This window comes from Marmota marmota, unplaced genomic scaffold (genome assembly GCF_001458135.2).
Source record: "Marmota marmota marmota unplaced genomic scaffold, marMar, whole genome shotgun sequence".
Taxonomy (NCBI): domain Eukaryota; kingdom Metazoa; phylum Chordata; class Mammalia; order Rodentia; family Sciuridae; genus Marmota; species Marmota marmota.
Window position 1 is genome coordinate 14557526 of NW_026000240.1, and position 22555 is coordinate 14580080.

Sequence of the window (22555 nt, forward strand, 5' to 3'; positions counted from 1 at the left end):
TGGGCAAATTATATGACTCTAGAAAATTGTCGATTCCTTTAATATTTTCTATTTTATTGAAGTACAGGTTTTCAAAATAATTTCTAATTATCTTCTATATTTCTGTAGTGTCTGTTGTGATATTTCCTTTTTCATCACGTATGTTAGTGATTTGAGTTTTCTCTCTCCTTCTCTTTATTAGCATGGCTAAGGGTCTGTCAATTTTATTTATTTTTTCAAAGAACCAAGTTTGTGTTCTGTCAGTTTTTTCAATTGTTTCAAGTTCATTGATTTCAGCTCTGATTTTAATTATTTCCTGTCATCTGCTTCTTTTGGTGTTGACTTGTTCTTCTTTTTCTAGGGCTTTGAGATGTATTGTTAGGTCATTTATTTGTTGGCTTTTTCTTCTTTTAAGGAATGAACTCCACACAAAGAACTTTCCTCTTAGAACTGCTTTCATAGTGTCCCAGAGATTTCGATATGTTGTATCTGTGTTGTCATTCACCTCTACAAATTTTTTAGTGTCTTCCTTGATGTCTTCTGTAACCCATTGTTACAGTAGCATATTATTTAGTCTCCAGGTGTTGGAGTGGATTTTATTTCTTGTTTTGTCATTGATTTCTAATTTCATTCCATTATGACCTGATAGAATGCAGGGTAGTATCTCTACCTTTTTATATTTGTTATTTTATGTTGCTTTGTGGCATAGTATATGATCTATTTTAAAGAAGGATCCATGTGCTTCTGAGAAGAAAGTGTATTCTCTCATTGAAGGATGAAATATTCCATATATGTCAGTTAAGTCTAAGTTATTGGTTGTATTATTGAGTTTTATAGTTTCTTTGTTCAGCTTTTGTTTGGAAGATCTATCTAATGATAAAAGAGGTGTGTTAAAATTATTGTGTTGTGGTCTATTTGACTCTTGAACTTGAGGAGAGTTTGATGAACGTAGATGCTCCATTGTTTGGGGCGTATATATTTATAATTGTTAAGTCTTGTTGGTGTATGGTTCCCTTGAAAAGTATGTAGTGTCCTTCTTTATTCTTTTTGATTGACTTTAGTTTGAAGTCTACTTTATTTGATATGAGGATGGAAATCCCCGCTTGCTTCCACAGTCCATATGAGTCATATGATTTTTCTCAACCCTTTACCTTCAGTCTGTGGATGTGTTTTTTCTATGAGATGAGTCTCTTGGAGGCAGCATATTGTTTTTGTTTTTTTTTTCCTTTGATCCAATCTGCTAGTCTATGTCTTTTGATTGGTCAGTTTAGGCCATTAACATTCAGGGTTATTATTGAGACATGATTTGTATTCCCAGCCATTTTTGTTTATTTTTTGGTATTTAATGTGACTTGGTTTCTCTTCTGATTAGAGTTTCCTTTAGTGTAATCACTTTCCTGATTGTTATCAGTGTTTTTCATTTCCTCTTCTTGGAATATTTTGCCGAGGATGTTCTGTAGTGCAGGCTTTGTAGTTGTAAATTCTTTTAATTTTTGTTTATTGTGGAATGTTTTTATTTCATCATCAAATCTAAAGCTTAATTTTGCTGAATATAAGATTCTTGGTTGGCAATCCATTTTCTTTCAAAGCTTGGTATATGTTTTTCTACGATCTCCTGGCTTTGAGGGTCTGGGTTGAAAAGTATGCTGAAGTACGAATTGGTTTCCCCCTATTTGTGATCTGATTCCTCTCTCTTGTGGTTTTAAGTTTCTATCCTTATTCTGTATGCTAGGCATTTTCATTATAATGTACCTTGGTGTAGATCTTTTGTAATTTTATACATCTGGTGTCCTGTAAGCCTCTTGTATTTGGTTTTTTAATTCATTCTTTGTGTTTGGGAAATTTTCTAATATTATCTCATTGAAGAGATTGTACATTCCTTTGGTTTGAATCTCTGTGCCTTCCTCTATCCCAATAACTCTTAGATTTGGTCTTTTCATGCTGTCCCATAATTTTTGGATGTTCTGTTCATGGTTTCTAACTATCTTCACTGTGTGATCAACTTTATTTTCCAGATTGTATGCTTTGTTTTAATTATCTGACGTTCTTTCTTCCAAGTGATCTAGTGTTGGTTATGCTTTCTATTGAGTTTTTTATTTGATTTATTGTATCTTTCATTTCAAGGATTTCTGTTTCTTTTTTTTTTTTCAGAGTCTCTCTCAAGTAATCTTTTGCTACCTGTATTTGCTCTCTTATCTCATTGTTGGAATGATCAATTTTTGCCTGTATTTGCTCATTTAGGTCATTATTTAATTCACAGATTATTTTAATTATGAACCTTCTGAACTCCTTCTCTGACATTTCATCAACTTTGCTGTCCATGAGTTCTCTTATTATCATGTCCCCGTTTTTTTGGGACCCTTTCTGCCGCAGTCTGGCTGCGCACAAATCAGGAGCCACTGAAGCAGGAACAAACTTTATTTTTAAACTGCAGGAAAACACTTCACACAGCTCCCGGGGAATCCTCCCGAAAGCCACGAGGCTTGTCCAGGAACCCCCAGCCGGAAATATATCTCCCGGAAATCCCTCCTCCTGCACTTCCCCAACCAATGGGAACTCTCGGGGAATCCCCGAAATCCCCACGAGAACTCCAAAATAGTGCGAGAACTCAAAAGTTGCGGCAGAGGCGGATAGTAATGCCTCGCCTGTCAATCAATACTGTTGGCAAAATGCCAGGGGCCATACAGACTCTGCCGTGGCTCTCAGCACCTTTCCTTCCTTATTTTTTTATGATGTTTATGTGCATTCCTTTCTTGCACTGTGGATCTGAGGTATTACAGTTTCTTCCCTATATTCTTGTAGTACCTATGCAGATTGTCTGTACCTCACCTTGATGTTGGGATTGTAGACCCTGCTGGTGTCTCTCAGTGAATGTTACCTCACCTGGATCTGGGTTCTGTGCAAGTTGGAGTGGGTGGTTCTGGGTCGCTGGGCTTGACTTCCCTTGGTAGTCTGTTGGTCGGAAGGGGCGGTCCTGAGCCAGAGGCTAGGCTCTGGCGGGTGTCTGCCCTGCCAGGGGAGGGGTGGACCACCCGCCCTGTGAGCCTGGGTTCCACACAGGCCAGTGTGGGTGGTTCTGGGCCCTGGGCTTGACCTCCCACCCGTTGTGAAATTTTTAAGTTCCTATATATTCTGGATATTAATCCTTTTAAATGGTAAATGGTTGTTTCCTCACTCTGTTGACTGTTTCCTTTTCCATGTAGAAGATTTTTAGTTCGATTTAATCCCATTTTGTTTTTTTTTTTTTTAAATTTTATTTCCTATACTTTTGGGGTCATATCCAGAAAATCATTACCTATACTAGTATCTTAAAGTGTTTTGCTATTTTCTTCTAGTAATTTTAGTATTTCATGTCTTAGGTTTGGATCTGTGATTCATTTTGAGTTGAACTTTATTTAGAATGAGAGATAAGCTTCATGCTTCAGTCTTCTGCATCTGTAAGTCTGGTTTTCCTTCCACCATTTATTGAAAAGACTGTCCTCTACAATTAATATTTTTTGTACTTTTGTTGAGAACCAACTGGTTATAGATATCTGTGTTTAATTCTGGGAACTCTGTTGTGTTCTATTGGTATGTATGTCTGTTTTTATACCAATACTTTTTTTTGTTTTTTTTTTGTTTTGCTTATTGTGACTCCGCAGTACCTCTTAGAACCAGGTATTATGATGTCTCTAGCTTTGTTCTTTTTGTTTAGAATTACTTTAACTACCAGGGTTTTTTGTGCTTTTATATAGATTTTAGGATTATATTTTCTAGCTCTATTGATATTTTAATGGTGATTGCATTGAATCTGTAAATCCCTTTGGGAAATCTGGACATTTTAATAGTATTAATTCTTTCAATCCTTGAAAATGGAAGGTCTATTTCTTTTGTGTCTTCCATTTCTTTCATTTTCCTTCGTTAAATTTAGTCCTAAGTTTGTCTTATATAGAAGCTATTGTGAATAAGATTGCTTTCTTGATTTCTTGCTCAGCAGTCTCATTACTGGTATATTAAAATGCCATTGAGTTTTGTACGATATAACATTACTGAATTCATCTGTTAGTTAGTATAAGTCTTTTAGTGCAGTCTTTAGGGTTTTCTGTAGACTGGATCACATCATCTGCAACAGAGAGAATTGACTTAACGCCTTATTGTTTGTGTGCCTCTCATTTCCTTCTCTTTCCTAATAGCTTTGGCCAAGACCCCAGTACTCAATTGAATAAGCACAGTGAGAGGATGTCCTTGCCTTGTTTCATATGTCAAAGGAAGTGCCTTCAATCTTTCCCCATTTGGATGATTTTGGCTGTGGATTTGTCGGTCTGGGTATAATCTGTTCAGAGTTAGTGTCATGAAGTAATGTTGAATTTTATCAGATGCTCTTTCTGTATCTCTTGAGATGATGATGTGATTTTTATTCTTCATTCTGTTGGTGTGATGTTTTACATTATGATGTGCTTATGTTGAACCATCCTTGCATACCTGGGATAATTCCAACTTGATTATGAAGAATGATCTTTTGGATGTTCTGTTGGACTTGATTTGCTAATAATGTTTTGAAACTTGTGTGTTTCAGTTCGTTAGAGATGTTGGTGTACAGTTTTGTTTTCTGTGTCCTTGTCTGGTTTTGGCATCAGGGCAGTGCTGGCCTTGCAGAGGGAGTTTGGAAGGCTCCCCTCCCTTTACAGGCCTGACACGGTCTTTGTAGGGAGGCAAAGACACTATTGACTCCATGTGTTGGTACTCATCATTGCTCTGTTGAGGTGTTGTGTCTAGAAATTTATCCATTTCTTCCAGCTTTTCCAATTTGTGTGGTATGAGTTGTAATGTCTCCTTTTTCATGTTATTTATTTCGGTCTTCTCCTTTTTTCCCCTTAATCTTGCTCAAAGTCTGACTTAAATCGAACTCTTTGTTTCGTTGTTTTTTTTGTACTGTACTTTTATTTTCTATTTTATTTCTGTTCTGATCTTTGTTATGTCTTTTCTTTCCTAAACACACAGACTAATTTTGCATGTGTTTTGTTTTTGTTTTCCTTGGTTATTGTTTTGCATCGTTAGGTTATTTGAAATCTTTCTAGTTTTTGGTGTAGATATTTATTGTTGTATACTTCCTTCTGTAGCCCATTTGGTATGTTATGTTTATGAAATATGTTTCATGAAATTTTAAAATTTCCATTGTGATTTTGTTTTCATTGAAATCATGCTTCATTCAGTATTATGTTGCTAAGACTCCATGAATTTTTATAATTTCTGATGTTTTATTTTGCTGTTGTTGTCAATTTCTAGTTTTATTCCATTGTGGCCAGAGATGATTAAAAAAATTATTGAGATTTGTTTTGTGACCCAATATATTGTTTATTCTGGAGAATATTCAGTGTGCCGATAAAAAGATTATATTCTTTTTATTTGTTTGAAATGATTCTTAAGTATCTGGTAAATTCAGTTGATCCATAGTCTAGTTTAACTGGTACTTTTTTTAATATTAAATTTCTGTTTGGATGATGTGTTCTGTGATGAAAGTGTGATGAACAGACTGTTATTGTACCTGATCTTATCTTTCCCTTTAGATCTAATCATGTCTGTAGATCTAATCATGTCTATTCTATAAATTGACACCTCTGGCATAGGGGCATATATACCTTTTCAACTGTTATTTCTTCTTGTTTGATTGACCCTTGATCATCATGTAATGACTGTTTTTATCTCTTCACCAGCCTTACCTTACTCTGAATTTCTGCAACTGATGTCCAGAATGTCAGTAATCAAATTAAGGTAGTATACTGTATATCTGAATACATGTAATGCATATACAGTAGGTGAGGACACAAAAGACTTGCCATGTCATATTGTTATTCTTTGTTTTAATGAGAAAAATTTAAGTTTTGATGGATTATTGTTCAATAATTTTAGGAATAATCCACTTAATTTTAGTGTGCCCACATGTAATAGTAGATTTAATCACAATAAATCAGATAGTATCTGTAAGGACAGTGTGTTATGATTATAAAATTTTGATATGGAAAGATAGTTGTGTCCAAATTAAAAAAAAATTGTCAAAGAATCTTGGAGAGAAAATGGTGATAAATTTAATTTCACTAGTAACAGGAATTACTGTTATTTCTTATGAAAACATGTTTTTGGGTTGATGATGCAGGCTCAGTCTGTGTTCACTAGGGGAACCCATTAGAGGGGAGGTAGGACAGGCACTTCTGCTGCTCACCCGCAAGTGCTTCTCTGAAACTTACTGTGAATGCGCATCAGGACTCCTTACTGTCTTTGGCTCCTTTTGCTGCCTCTTTTATTCTTGGTGATTTGCTCTTTCCTTTTTCTTTTTGTTTGGTTGGTCTAGCTGGAGATTCATTAATTTCATTGATATTCTCATCCTACCAGATTCTGCTTTTGTTAGCTTTTTCTATCTGTTTCACCCCTTCTTGCTCTTTTCTTTTAATGAAGCACCTACTTACTTTGCTCTTTTTTAAAATAACTTCAGAATGAAAAACACAAGGTAATTAATTTTGTGCCTTTATTCTTTTGATCCCCAGACATTTAAAGCTATTAATTTGCCTTCAAAGATCGTGTTTGCTATAGTTCATGCTTACAAATCATGTTGTATTTTCCTTGTCATTCGGTTTAAAATATTTTCTAGTTTCTTTTGTGATTTCTTATTTACCCATGAATTAATCAAAAGTATATTATTTAGTTTCTGTGTATCTATAGAGATTTTTTATATGTCTAGTTGTTTAATTTCTTAATTTGATTCTGTTGTTGTCATATAAACATATTGTGTATATTTCTAGCTATGAATTGACCCTTTGATCATCATGAAATATCTATTTTTATTTTGGGTAATATTTTCAGTTCCTGAAGTTTAGTTCATAAGGTATTAATATCTACTTCCTTTCCCTAGGTTTATTGTTTGCATGATATTCTTTTAGCATTTACATTCATCTTCTGTGTTTGCATATTTAGAGTACATATTTAGTAGATAGCATATAGTTATGAATGTCTTTTAAATCCATGTAACAAGCTCTGCCTTTTAATTAAAGTATGTACTTCATTATATTTTAAGTTTTTATTGATATTATAAGATTTAAGTCTATCATTTTGTTATGCACTTTGTCTCCTGGTTTTTTTTTTTTTCTGTATACTTCCTTTTCAGCCTCCTTTTTGGTTAATTACTATTTTTAAGAATCCCTTTATAGTTTATCATCAGCACTTCAGCTTTACTTCTTCATTCATCCTAAAGATCCAAATTTCCATCTGTTTTTTCTTATCAACCTGCAGCAATTTCTTTAGTGTTTATTGTAAAGCAGTGCCACTGTGGATATTTATTTTTCACTCTTTCTTTATCTTAAAAATGTTCTTGTTTGGAAATATAGTACTATATTGAAGATACAGAATGTTACCTTGTTCTCCTTTACTTCTTTTTTTAAACAAATAGAGAAATTAATTTTAATATATTTTCATTTAACCCAATGGATTACCAACATAATTTGCAAAGAAAATAATTGTTAGTAAGATATTTTATGTTCACTTTCTTTGTTCTAGTAGTTCTTTGGAATCCAATGTCTATTTAACACATAGCACACCTCAATTCAGACTAGACATATTTCAAATACTAAGTAGTCTCATGGAACCAATGGCTGCCATATTGGCTCCTTTCTCCATCTTTCACCTTTTGGTGAGACATATGCTATAGGCTCCATGATAAGTCCCTTTGTTACGTGGTTTCTTGTTGAGTTCCGCCAGAAAGGGGAACAAAAGAGATGAACTTAGTATATACAAGAGTAGAGCGAAGTGCTTATTCCTCCCTATAAGACTCTATTAGACTGTGAGTTGGTTTCTACATGCTTTTGGTGAGAATGACTTCAGTTAGGTCACCTTCTCCTACAAGTTTTTCGTAATGGCTCTTTCTTGTTTCACCTCTTACCTCTCCAAGTTTCCAGAAGGAAAGGTGCTTCACAAAATTTGTTAGTTTCCCTTAACCTTGCCCTTACCTTTATGAATACCTTATTAAACAATTTTTACTCTGATTGATCTTTTTCATCCTTGAATCTTTGAATAATGGATTTTTAATTATAAGAGAGTAAAATATACCTCATCTCATATCACAGGCAATGTATACCGGATTAATTATATATTAAAATATAATGTATACAATGTTAAAACTTTTAAAGAAAATATTTATGTAACTTTGTGAAGAGAAATGGAAAACAGAACAAAAAATACAAAATAAACAAAAACCTGAAAAACGATGATATTGTAGTTAAAATCCTCCCCTGCCCCCACCCAGTTAGGTATCAAACACCTAGCCTTTCAAGGACTACAAGGGCTACCATGTAGCTGCATATACACCCCCTTCTTTATTTTCTTGAGGGGCGTTTTTCCTGGATATGAAAGCTGGTTTGACTTATTTTTCTTCTTTCACTCTTAGTCAGGTTTAGCTCTACTGTGACCAAAATATCTGACACAAACATTAAAGGAGGAAAGGTTTATTTGGGCTCAAGTTTATAGAAGTTTCAGTCCACATTGGTGGGCTCCACTGCTTTCTGCCTGAGATGAGGCAGAGCATCATGGGAAGGGTGTGGTGAAAGAAAGCTGATCAACTTAGGAAGCTAGAAAGGAGGGAGGGAGAGAAAGAAAGAAAAAGACAAAAAGGGTCCAGGGACAAGATATAGTTCCCAATTGATCTATTTCCTCCAATCATGTTCCATCTATCTGTAGTTTCCACCTCCTCACAGTAGTCCATTCAGATTACTCATCAAGTGGATTAATGCATTGATGTGATTAGAATCCTCATGATCCATTCACCTCCCAAAAGCCCCACCTCTGGACATGGCTGCATTGGGGAACAAGCCTTGAACACAGGAGCTTCTAGGGGATGCTCCAGATCTGCACTATAACATTGACCATTTTAAGAACCTCACTGCAATTCTGATACCTATTGTTTAGGCATGTCCTTGCTCCCTTGTAGTAATGTGTTTTTTTCTCTGATATTTTCAAGAGTTTCATTCACCTTTAGCTTAGTCTTCATCAATTTTCCTATTCATGATCTTCATGGTTTTTTTTACTTGGAGTTTTTTAAACTTCTGGAATCTCTGAATTGTTTCCTTACTAAATTTGTAAAATGTTTGACCACCAGTTAAATAGTGTTCTGATCATTATCTCTCCCTTCCCCTGCCTCAAACATTCCCCACCTCCCCATCATTACTGGGTCTGAACCCAGGGACACTCCATCTCTGAGCCACATCTCTAGTCCTTTTTATTTTTTGTTTTGAGACAGACTCTTACTAAGTTTCCAAGGCTGGCCATGAACTCAAGATCTTCTTGCCTCAGAGCTTCTGGGATTACAGGTGTGCGCCACCATATCACCTTCATTCTCTGTCTTCTGTATTTCTGTATGTAAATAAACATGTTAGATTCTTGGACCTTTTCATACAGATCTCTGAAGGTCTTTTTTTTTTTTTTCATCAGTAATCTTTTTTCCTTCTTATTCTTCCAATTGGATAATTCTGTTTGATTTAATTTCAGGTACACAGATTCTTTCCTCTGTTTTGATCAATTTGTATTTCATCTTATTCAGCATAATTTTAATTTCAGAAATTACATTCTTCAATTATAGAATTTCTATTTTTTCTTTTTTTCCTTTTTCTCCCCTGAGATTGCTTAGCTTTATATTCATTCCAAGCATAGTTATACTATACTTACAAGCATAGTATACTTTACTACTTTAAATTTTTTTCTGTTAATTCTAATATCTGATTCATTTTTGAGTTAGCCTACATGTACTACCTTTTTTTTTTTCTTAAATTAGAATGGAGCACATTTTTACCTGTGTTTTTGAATGTCTAGTAATTTTGGATTTTATTCTAGACATGGCAGACATGATGCTGTGAATGTTGTTATATTCTTCTGAACACTATCTTTTAAAATTTTTTTTGTTATAATAGAAAATTAGCTGGAAAATTAACTTTGAAATTAAAATTTCAAAGTTTGTCTCTGGGGACAGCTGAAATTTTGGTTCAGCATTTTATTCTTAGTTATTTGGAGTCTGATCTTCATATACTGATTCAGGAGTCAGCTGGAGATATAGATGGAGTCTGTATAGAGAATTTTTGGGTCCCTCCTTTGGCTTTTTTTTAAAACAGGGTTTTTCTCTCATTTACCTGTTGCCATGCTTGCTCAAGTCAGTCTTCTTATTTTGGGGGGACCAGGAAGCCAGCAGTTTTCTGATCCATTTGGCGTTTTCATCAGGGTACAGACTTAAGCTTCCCTTCTGAGTCAAAGCTGATAATGTTGGCTACTTCCCCACTGTTGTTTCGTTTCTCCACGTATTGGCCCCTGCAAAATATCCCTGCTCTCTTGGTCATTCTCCAGTGCCTTTGTGGGTTTTGTCTGTCTTTTTTGTTGTTCTTGTTCTAATTAGTTATATGTAACAGTAGAAGGTATTTTGACACATCATACATGAATGTAATATAATTTCTTATTCTTCTGGTTGTACATGATATAGAATCACACCAGTCGTGTAATTATATATATATATATATATATATATATGTGCTGTCTCTTNATATATATATATATATATATATATATATATATATATATAATGTCCGATTACCCTCCTGCCTCCATGTTCTCCCTCCGTTCACTCCCCTCTGCCTAACCTAAAGTACCTCTTATTTTCCCTAGGTGCTCCCCGCCCCTGCTCCCTCCATATCAGAAAAAAACATGTGGCCTTTGGCTTGTTTCACTTAGCATGATAATCTCAAGCTCCATCCATTTACCTGCAAATGCCATAATTTTATTCTTTATGGCTGAATAATATTTCATTGTGTATATATACACCACATTTTCTTCATTCATCTGTTGAAGGACAACTAGGTTCTATAGTTTAGCTATTGTGAATTGTACTGCTACAAACACATTTATGGTTATGTCACTGTAGTATGTTGATTTTTTTTTATATAGCTATAGATAGACACAATACCTTTATTTTATTTATTTATTTTTATGTGGTGCTGAGGGTTGAACCCAGGGCCTCGCATGTGCTAGGCAAGCGCTCTACCGCTGAGCTACAACCTCAGCCCTTGTAGTATGTTGATTTTTTAAGTCCTTTGGGTAAGACCAAGGAGTGGGATAACTGGGTCAAATGGTGGTTCCATTCTGAGTTTTCTGAGCAATCTCCATGCTGCTTTCCAGAGTAGTTATACCAATTTGAAGTCCCACCAGCAATGAATGAGTGTACCTTTTCCCCTACATCCTCACCAACATTTATTGTTGCTTGTATTCTTCATAATTGCATTCTGACTGGAGTGAGATGAAATCTTAAAGTAGTTTTGATTTGTATTTCTCTAATTGCTAGAGATGTTGAACATTTTTTCACATTTGTCCATTGATTGTATCTCTTCTGTGTAATGTCTGCTCAGTTCCTTAGCCCATTTATTGATTGGATTATTATTATTATTTTTTAATGAATTGAATTTTTTTTAGAGAGAGAGAGAATTTTAATGTTTATTTTTTAGTTTTCAGTGGACACAACATCTTTGTTTGTATGTGGTGCTGAGGATCGAACCCAGGTCGCACGCATGCCAGGCCAGCGCGCTACCGCTTGAGCCACATCCCCAGCCCCTGGATTATTATTTTTTTGGTGTATGTATGTATGTATGTATGTTGAGGTTTTTTAAGTTCTTTATATATGTTGGGGATTAATACTCTGAGGTACATGTGGTAAAGATTTTCTCCTGTTTTGTGGGCTCTCTCTTCACGTTATTGATTGTTTCCTTTGCTGAGAAAAAGCTTTTTAGTTTGAATCTTTCCCATTTATTGATTCTTGATTTTACTTCTTGCACTTTAGGAGTCTCTTTAAGGAAATCAGTTCCTAAACTGTCATGGTGAAGATTTGGGTCTATTTTTATGTAGCATTGCCAGTCTAGGATAGGCTTTCTCATCTGTACCTTAATGAGGACCTGAAAGCGTTACTTTTTAGTGCATAATGTATCCTGCCAACACTGTCATTCATTTCTACTAAGAATAGGTGGATTAGAGTAAATGAACAGTCTTATTGAAACAAATGAAACAAGGTTAAATAAACAAAGAAGCAGAGATTGTAGGACTTGGTCTTTTGCATTATCTGAGTAGGTGTAAATAATCAAGACATGGTTTGAACCTTGAAGACTTGGACTTGTTGCCAGGAGTGGTGGTGCTGTGATCCTAGCTACTGAGCAGGCTGGGGCAGGAGGGTCACTTTAGCTCAGGAGTTCAAGACTAGCCCTGGCAGCATAGGGTGACTCCATTGCAAAGCAACAGCAAAAACCAAACAAAAAGTCTTTCACTTGGGAATACTTTCTGACTGAACCTTAATATCCTGCAGAGTTGACAACATGTATTTCCTTATGCGTCATTTTTAATGAGATAAATCAATAGATTTTAATGTTAACAACAAAAGAAAACAATGATGCGATATCACATTCTGCATTGCAGTTAATCTTTAAGAAACTGTTTTGGGCTGTTGAGGTGGTGCAGCCTGTGATCTCAACCACTGGGGAGGCTAAGGCATGAGGACTGCATATTTAAGGCCAGCCTGGGAAACTTAGCAAGACTCTGTCTCAAAATGAAGGATAGAAAGGACTGAGGATGGAGCTCAGTGGTGAAGTACTCCTAGATTCTATCGCCAGTGTCCAAGAAAGGAAAAATATATAAGAAAATTATTCATAATAGGCATTCTCTTCAGTGAATAATATTTACAAAGTTATCACAAGGTAAGTACTTTAGTAATTAGCAAAGTTTAGGGTCCACATAATTAAGTCTAATAATGTTACAGAATAAATGGCAGATAGTATCCATTCAGTAAGGCAAGTGCAGAAGGCAGAAAGTTAGGGGGCGAAAATGGGAAGAGGACGAGAGAAACAGTCCTCTTACCTTAGAGCAAGGTGAAGGACCAGTAGACAATGGAATGAACATGTGAAAGTGTTGGTATCCTATTGAATATGATAAACTAACATCCCTTGGTTGTCATTTTTACCTGAAAGCACCTACTCATAAAACGTCATCTTCAGTTGCTTGCTTCACAGTTATTTAAGACTAAATATTTCTTGAAATAATTTGAAAATAATCTACTTATTAAAATACTGAATGTGCACTAAATTTCTTTAATAAAATGTTCTTGCTCAGGTCCAGGTCAAGACCTCGACCACGTTCCCACAGTCGTAGCAGTGAGAGGTCCAGTCACAGAAGAACCCGCAGCCGTTCCAGGGATCGAGAGAGACGGAAAGGCAGAGACAAAGAGAAGCGGGGGAAGGAGAAGGATAAGGGCAAGGACAAAGAGCCACACAGCAGCAAACGAGGGTGAGTGGGAGTGAAACCCATGTAGAGAGGGCTCAGCGGTGCTGGGCAGCACACAGGCCGAGTCTTCCTGTTCTAGCTTTTTCCTCTTCCCACCCTTGCACTCGATTACTGTCAGAGAAGAAGAAGACAATGACAGAGGATCTGCAGAGAAGGAAGAAAGGATAGGAAAATTTAGCTCATGTTTTTGTGGCATGCGTCTGTTTTCATTTAATAACAATACATCTGAGAAGCAGACAACAAATAACAGTATCAAAACTTAATATGTAAAGAAAAATTTGCATAATTCTTTAGGAAGATTCCACATCCTGTTCCTTTATCATGAATATGTATTTAAAATTTGAAGACAACTTAGTAAAGATATCTAATAACTTTCAGGAAAGGTGTTAGGGGAAAGAATAAAGGTGAAACAGTGAGGGAATCATGTGGTTTAATTTTTATTGTAGAGTGGGATTCTGGGCAATATTAGGGTGCAGGCGTGTAGATGTGTATTAGATCATTAAAACAGTGATACTGGTTCAGTCCATTTGGAGGCTGAATTCTACTCATTACAGCTTGTCAAATTAGCAAATGTTAAAATGAAACTGAAGTGTTATCAGCTTAAGTTTACAGTTTTCTGTTTGTTTTATTCAAAATTGGCTTTGGGGTTTTTCAGTCTATGAAGTAGGACATTTTGGAATTTATCTCCCTTCGTCAGTCTTTCAACATCTTACATGAATGAGTTTCCCTTAGTGGTTCAGTGTGAAAGTACTTCTCTTCATCTGTTTTCATGGTTAATTAAACCAGGATCTGGGATAGTTTCCTGAGATCTTAATTCTGTGAAGAATTTTTAAGTTTATGAAAGTACTGGATGTGAAGCTTTTCCTTCACCCTGGTTTCACAGTCGTCTGTGTGTACGTGTGTTTCTACATTTACAGTGACATTATAGAGTGCTGGCTTTTCAATATTCTTTGAAACATTTAGAGTGGAAGTTTGAAAGAGGAGAACATTATTATGTGATTCTGTCTTTTCACAACCATGAATGCACATTGAGTAGTTGTAATCTTACCAGAATTCTGAGTTCTGTACTAGTTTTAAAGGTTTATAGGCATGTTATAATTATACATAATAGTGTGTTTTATTGTGACATATTCATACATGCACATAACATAACATTTCATTCCCTACTTCCTCCCATGACCCTCTTCCTTTTCTCCCCCTGATTCTCTTCCTGCACTCTATTGGTCTCTATTTTCATGAGGTCTGCCTCCCGTCCAACCCATCCCACCTCCATTTTTTCCTCTCTAGTATTCACATACGAAAGAAAACATCTCACTGTTGTCTTTCTGCGTATGGCTTATTTCACTTAAAATTATGCTTTCCAGTCCTATCCATTTTCTTGAAAAAATGACATTATTTCATTTTTTTATGACTAAATCAACCTCCATTATAAATAGATATCACATTTTCTTTATTCATTCGTCTATTGATAGACACCTTGGCTGTTGAGAATTGTGGTGTCAGAAATATTCGTACATGTGTATCTCAATAGTATGCTGTCCTTTTCCATTCTTTTGAGTACATACTGAGCAATCAGAGCTGGGTCATAAGGAGGTTCTATGACAAGTCTTTTGAGAAACCTCCATACAGATTTCCTTAGTGGTTGGACTAATGTGGAGTCCTACCAATGTGTATGAGAATTCCTTTTTTTTTTCTTACAGCTTCTCCAGCATTTATTGTTACAGTTTTAATGATTATTTAATGTTATAGTAGAAGAGATAGGTGTTATATGTCTAGTTCTAAGGATTGAAAGCAGAGTTAGAGATATTAGAACAGAGGGAGAGCCAGGAATCATATAGAAGAAGTCTCTTGGTAAACAGAGAAAGTTATTAGAATAATACATGTTAAGGGTAGTTGCAGAGAGAGTTTGACGCTGGAAAATATGGATTAAGAGGATGTCTAAAATCAAGGCTGGGAACAGTGATACACACCTGGAATCCCAGTGACTCAGGAAACTGAATCCCAATGACTCAGGAGGCTGATGTAGGAGGATCACAAGTTCGAGGCCAGCCTGGGCAACTCAGGGAGATCCTGTCTCAAAATAAAAAGGGCTGGGGATGTAGCTCAGTGGTACAGTACCTCTGGGTTTATTCCCCAGTGTGTGTGTGTGTGTGTGTGTGTGTGTGTGTGTGGCGGGAGAGTCAATCAGGTAGCTACCTTGCTGCTTCTTTAGATATTTCTTTTAGTTTAGCTTTTAGCTATTACATGGCTATGAGAAGTGAAACAGATTTTTACTGATCACTAAATTTTTGCTTCCCAGTTTTATTAAGTTTTCCAGGGTAATACTTATTCAATGGCATAGACTTGATTGGGAGGATTTAAAAGGTAAGAGAAAAGAGAGAGTGTGTAAGAAGCTGGTCAGATGATTTCCGGAATGGGCTTTTTTTTTTTTCCTCTTTGTTTGTTTGTTCTGTGGTACTGGAGATTGAACCCATTGACCCATGTCCTGTGATCTGTTTATATTTTATTTTGAGATAGGGTCTTGCTGAGTTGCTAAAGCTGGCCTTAGACTTGCTGTTCTACCTCAGCCTCCCAAGTCGCTGGGATTGTAGGTGTGTTAATCAGTAGTCTGGTAATAATTTTTTATTTTTAAAGCATACATGTTTATTTCTTAAACCTGATTCTAGAAGCCAGTCACAACTCATATTCTTGTATTATTCTGAGCATCTGGTGTACATTAATAGGTAATAAATATTGGTTACCAAATTTATTTGTTCACTTTTAAAGTCAATGGTATATAAATACTGTTGTTTGTCAGGTGGTGTATTAAATATTAGGGATATAATGTTAGTGCTAGAACTACTTGGAGCTTTTATGAAAATGGTGAGACAAACATAACATAGGAGGGAAGATATGCAGGTAACTCTGGTGAAGTCAGATACATGTTTTGGTAGGGAAGGCAAAAAAAAACCTGTGGAAACCTCATGTTAGTTAGGATTCTATTGACCATCAGTAATGAAACCTAACTAATAATAGCTTAAACCTAGGGATCAGTGAACTTTTTGTGAAGTGCTAGGTAGTAAATACTTTAGGCTTTGTGGGCTATATGGCCTCTATTGGGGCTACTGCTGAACTTTACAATCATGGAATACTAAACTAACAGGCTTTATTCTAGTAAAACAGTATTTATAGAAACGGGCAGCTGGCTGGGTTTGGCCCAAGAGTTGTCATTTGTTCATGTCTGGCTTGAACCAGGCGTGCACTTACTGCTAATTAATAAGCAGTGTGGAGAGTAAGCCACAGGCCATTCTCAGCATATTGGCTTTTACGTCATCTTGACACAATTCTGATTGCAGATATCCCTGTGAATGTTAAGCTGCTTGGTTTGGACTAGGCCATGTGTCAATGAAGGGCTCTCAGAAGTGATGTGTACATGCTGAAAGGAGAAAGAGAGGGGGAAGAATGCTCCATGAGAAATGAACTTCATATGGAAAGACTTGACAAGCAAGCGAATATAGCATGTTTGGAGTTAGCTCTTCAGGCAGTGGAAATTTAGTGACATTTCAAGTAGAGGAATGATGTAATCCAAGTCTACTTGGGGTATGAACAAAATGCTTGACTCATAGCAGAGGTTATAATGATAAGCATCTAACATTCTAAATGTATTTTCTCAGTATCAGGAATTTTGCTAAGCAATTGACACGAGTTATCTCAGTTAATAACTTCATGAAGTAGGTGCCCTTAATATCCTATTGCAGTAGAGGGTACTGAGGCTTGTAATCACAGAGCTAACAAATGGCAGAGGCAGATTTTCAGCTCAAGTTGTCAGATAGCTGCACATTATCCTCAGTTCTCCTTGATTATTGACTTTGAGAATGAGAACCTGTCATTGGGAAGACTGGTTCTTCTTTTTTTGCCCTTTCTCTTCCTTTTTTACTTTACCACCTCTTTCTTTTCTTTTTTTTTTTTTGAGAGAGAGAGAGAATTTTTTTTTAATATTTATTTTTTAGTTTCCGGCGGACACAACATCTTTATTTGTATGTGGTGCTGAGGATCAAACCCAGCGCCACGCACATGCCAGGCAAGCGCGTTACCGCTTGAGCCACATCACCTCAGTATATTATCACTTTATTTGAATTATACTTAATTTTATTCACAATTTCTAGGTTTTCATAAAGTTTTGTTTTAGTGATGGTTTCACCAACCATGTCCAGATGACTTTGAAACAGTGTATGGGTGGAGAGAGTAGATTCACAAACATTCTAATTAGGACTTATGTCTTGGTTTGTAGTGATTTTTCAGTCCTGTGACAAGCATTTTAGCTTGTGCTAAATGTCTAAGTACTTATTCACATGTGAGAAAATTGCCTGTGCTTCTTCCTGCATGAGGATCTTTGTTGTATCAAGTCATTGTGAAAATGTCAATATTAAATATTTACTGATGGAATGTAAAAAATACATTTTAAAGCACAGAGAAAGAAGAATAAGTACAGTAATGATAAAACATCATAAGCAGCCAAATGCTTACCAGTCATTAAAAAAATTATAAATTGGGAAAAATAAAAATGAGAGAAAGGAGTGTTTAAGCAGCAATGTGCTAAATACTGAGGAGGAGCTTTTCATTAGACATTTGAGGTAAAAACACATAAAATTAGATAATTCTTAAAAGTGTTTTTCAGATAGTCAATATAGTTCTGAAATTTTCTATAGCATTTGAAAAATTATAATTTGTCTTATAATGTCATACATTAATTGACTTATTAATTTTTTGACTTGTTCATTAAGGACTATAGAACATCTTTTATAAACTTTGAAAAATTAATTGTTAATGGATATTTGAAGAGCCACCAGTGATATTCTGCTTTTTATTCTGAAATCATAGTGTCATCCTTAAGATAGAATTTTGTATGTATTTTATTATTTTATTTTTATTTTTTTGCAATATTAGGGATTGAATCCAAGGGCCCTTTATCAATGAACAATACCCTCGGCCTTTTTAATTTTATTTTGAGACAGTGTCTGGCTAAATTGTCCAGGCTGGCTTTGAATTTCACTTGGAGTACAGGCTTGTGCCACTGCACATGGCCAAATTTATTTTTAAGCATGATTTAAATCACCAGTCAGGACAACTTGGTTTAAAGCAGTTGTTGTCTATTGCAGTGGTTTCAGTGTGTCCTCCAAAATCCACATGTTAGAAACTTGACCCTCAAGAGGTGATCAGATCCTGAGGGCATCACCTCACAAGTGGATTCATGCTTTTATGGCAGGAGTGGATTTCTTTAGAAAAGCCTAGCCCTCATCCTCTCTGCCCTTCTGCCATAGGAGAGCCCTTGCCAGATGCCACCCCCTTGACCTCAGACTGCCCAGCCTTCAAAACTGTAAACTTCTCTTCATTATGTGGTATTCTGTCACAGCAGCACAAAATAGGTGAAGATGCTCATTGGAGACCTTTTTCTTTAATTTGAGTAAGTTTAGAACTGTCAGGAATATAATTTAGCTTTCTCCTTTATAGCCTGCTACTATGAAAGACTTCTTAATTTCCTCATTAGCTTTTTAGTGGATGCACACTGTTCTCGGAAAAGTCCTATGGAGCCTTCTGGAATATCTTGCTCAAACATTTGGTTTATTCATTCTTCCTTTTTTCCTTACATAACTTTCTGAAACTTATTAAGAGAGCTAAGAATTTCCTTCTGGGTATACAGTTTATTCTTCTATGAAATGGGAATAGTGATTCTTTGAAAGCTGTGTTAGAAACAGTATGATTGAGAAGACTAGTACCATGTAGTAATCAGGCTTTATAGATATATGTTAGTTTTGGCCTTAACCTTGGCAGTATTCCAATGTCTTCATCTTAAAAGTTTCATGCAACAAATTCCCACTGATCGGGTTTTTTCCTCCTACCTAGAGTTTGGCAGAAGATGTTGGAAGTGATTTGCGAAAGCTGGACTCTGAGCTTTGACAGCAGTTCCATACTTATAAAGCCTGTCATGTTTTCCCTTACCTTTTATTTCCTTATGCAGCAGGAAGTCATTTATGCTAATTTACTGTATTTGCATATAGGTTATAGAGTTCTGTGGTGCTGAGCATACTTAGAACTCCTTTTAAGTGTCTGTTTGGATCAAAGCAGGGCTGTGTGATAGCTGTTGTCTGACACCAAGCTGTGTGGTGTTGTTTTCATTAAACATTTATCACACTTCCAATGTGACAGCAGGCAACTTGGTGCCAGGATAACATGTTTTCATGCAAAATTTATTGAAAAAGACGAGTCTTTGTAAAGAGATCTTGTTGCCTTTCACCAGTGGCGAAGGGTAAATGTTGGTTCGAAAGTAGTATACCTTGAACATGTGTGATTGCAACATGCAAAAGACTCTTCTACTGTCAGTTTTGTTAAGCAGGTAGACAAATACATCTTTCTATAAATGTGTGCACTGGATTTCTCCTTTTTATTATTCATTTATTTTGGCGGGGTGCTGGGGATTGAATTCAGGGGCACTTGACCATTGAGCCACATCCCCAGTCCTGTTTTGTATTTTGTATTTTTTATTTAGAAACAGGGAGGGTATCGCTGAGTTGCTTAGCACCTTGCTTTTGCTTAGGCTGACTTTAAATACACAATTCTGCTATCTCAGCCGCTGGGATTACGGAAGTGCCCACTTGGATTCCTGCTTTTTGAATTAAAGTTTTTGCAATTTCCTTGTGAACTGAATAATTATCATAACAATGATGCATCATGTTGTTGGGTATTTTATATTATACTGACATTTGCCACCCAACTTCCATTTGTAGATTTCTGTATTGATTAGTAGGTATTAGTTTTGACTCACAGCAACAGCCTGTAATTTTTTTTCAAAAAATGAGGTCAAGTAAGGAAACTTAACATAACACAAAAGAATAGTTGGCACAAAATCAGTGGACAGGAGTTTCTTAAGTTCTTCCCCAGGTCACCACTTTTCTCAGATTCCTTATATCAAAACATTTTAATCATCACAGTTTGTCAGTGGAATTGGACTTAATTCTGCCTGATGGAGTTCTGTTTTAAATTTTTTTTTAGTTAAAGATGGACACAATACCTTCTTTTTAAAAATTTATTCATGTGGTGCTGAGGATCGAACCCAGTGCCCAATGCATGTGAGGTAAGTGCTTTACCACTGAGCCACAATTGAGCTTTTTTTTTTTTTAATAAATGTTTTTATTTCTATATGACAGCGGAATGCATTACAATTCTTATTCCACACATAGAGCACAAACTTTTCATATCTCTAGTTGTATACGAAGTATATTCACACCATTTTGTGTCTTCACACAGGTACTTTGGATAATGATGTCCATCACATTCCACCATCATTTCTCACCCCAAGCCTTCTCTCTCCCCTTACCACCCCTCTGCCCTATCTAGAGTTCTGTTCTTCCCATGCTCCCCTTCCCTACCCAACTATGAAATAGCCTCCTTATATCAGAGAAAACATTTGTCATTCGTTTTTTGGGGGGGGATTGGCTAACTTCACTTAGCATTATCTTATCAAACTCCATCCATTTACCTGCAAATGCCATGATTTTATTCTCTTTTATTGCTGAGTAATATTCCATTGTGTATATATGCCACTTTTTTTTAACCCATTCATCTACTGAAGAGCATCTAGGTTTGTTTCACAGTTTAGCTATTGTGAATTGTGCTGCTATAAACATTGATGTGGCTGTGTCCCTGTAGTATGCTGTTTTTAAGTCTTTTGGGTATAGACCGAGGACACCAAAAAAATAGATAACCCACTCAATAAATGGGCCAAGGAACTGAATAGAGACTTTTCAGAAGATGATATACAATCAATCAACAAATATATGAAAAAATGTTCACCATGGCTAGCAATTAGAGAAATGCAAATCAAAACTACTCAGCCACATCAATGTTTATAGCAGCACAATTCACAATAGCTAAACTGTGGAGCCAACTTAGATGTCCTTCAGTGGATGAATGGATAAAATGGCATCTATACACAATGGAATTTTACTCAGCATTAAAAAAAGAACAAAACCATGGCATTTGCAGGTAAATGGATGGCATTGAAGAAGATAATGCTAAGTGCAGTAAGCCAATCCCCAAAAAATAAATACTGAATGTTTTCTCTCATATACGGAGGTTGACTCATAGTGTGATTGGGAGAGAGAGCATGGGAGGAATAGATGAAATCTAGATAGGGACAAGGGGTGGGAGGGAAAGGGAGAGGGCAGGGGATTAACAAGGGTGGTGGAATGTGATGTACATCATTATACAAAGTACATGTGTGAAGACTTGAATTGAGTGTCAACATACTTTATATACAAACAGAAATACAAAAAGTGTGGTATTTATGTCTATTAAGAATTGTAATGCAAAAAAAAAATAATAATGTTATCTTAGATTAGGTAGAGGGAAGTGAAAGGCAGGGGATGTGGCAATAAGAAAAATAGTAGAATGAAACAGACATTATTACTATATGTATGTATGTGACTGTATGACCAATGTGATTCTACAGTATGTATATTCAGAAAAATGAGAAATTATATCCCATCTATGAATGATATATCAAAGTATATAAGTGCATTCTACTGTCATGTATTAACTAATTAAAACAAAACAACAACAACAACAAAAAACTACTCTTTAAGATTTCATTTCACTCCAGTCAGAATGGCAGCTATTATGAATACAAACAACAATAAGTGTTGGCGAGGATGTGGTGAAAGGCACACTCATATACTGCTGGTGGGACTGCAAATTGGTGCAGCCAATATGGAAAGCAGTATGGAGGTTCCTTGGAAAGTTGGGATGGAACCATAATTTAACCCTTCTATTCCTCTCCCTGGTCTGATTGAACTTATAATAGCACGAATTATATATTCTTTCTTTCTTCTGGTAGTTACCCAACTGTGAAAAGCCTTGGTATGAGAGAAGGTACCTTTCTTTCTCTTTTTAGTCTATAGGCAGCTAAGGCATTAGGGATGCATGAAAGAGTTAGCGAGAGGATGAAAGTATCTTGCACTGGACGTTTTAGTAAGTTTCATCATGTGGGCTCTATAAAATTTGGTGAGCTCTTTTGAAGTGGTATTGCAGAAATTATGTTGACATTGACTAACAGTCAAGAGGAAAAGGAGAACAGTACTGAGTTATATAGTGGAAGGAACTTTGTCTGTGCACATGCAGGTCTATAGAAGCTTTTGAATTTTGATTCACTCAACTTTGGAGTTGTCAAAGGACAATTTGTTGAAGAGGCAAAACCAGGGCTCAAACAAATATACAT

General features: G+C 35.9%; 1 protein-coding gene across 5 annotated transcripts in view; it reads left to right on the plus strand.

Annotated features, from left to right (window-relative positions):
* Rsrc1 (arginine and serine rich coiled-coil 1) overlaps positions 1–22555 on the plus strand; it is a 365450-nt gene that overhangs the window by 88380 nt on the left and 254515 nt on the right. For all 5 annotated transcript variants that reach the window (XM_048794678.1, XM_015486940.2, XM_015486941.2 and 2 more), the window contains one exon: positions 13132–13305. In XM_048794678.1, coding sequence (XP_048650635.1) covers positions 13132–13305 — 174 coding nt within the window. The remainder of the gene's footprint in view (positions 1–13131; positions 13306–22555) is intronic.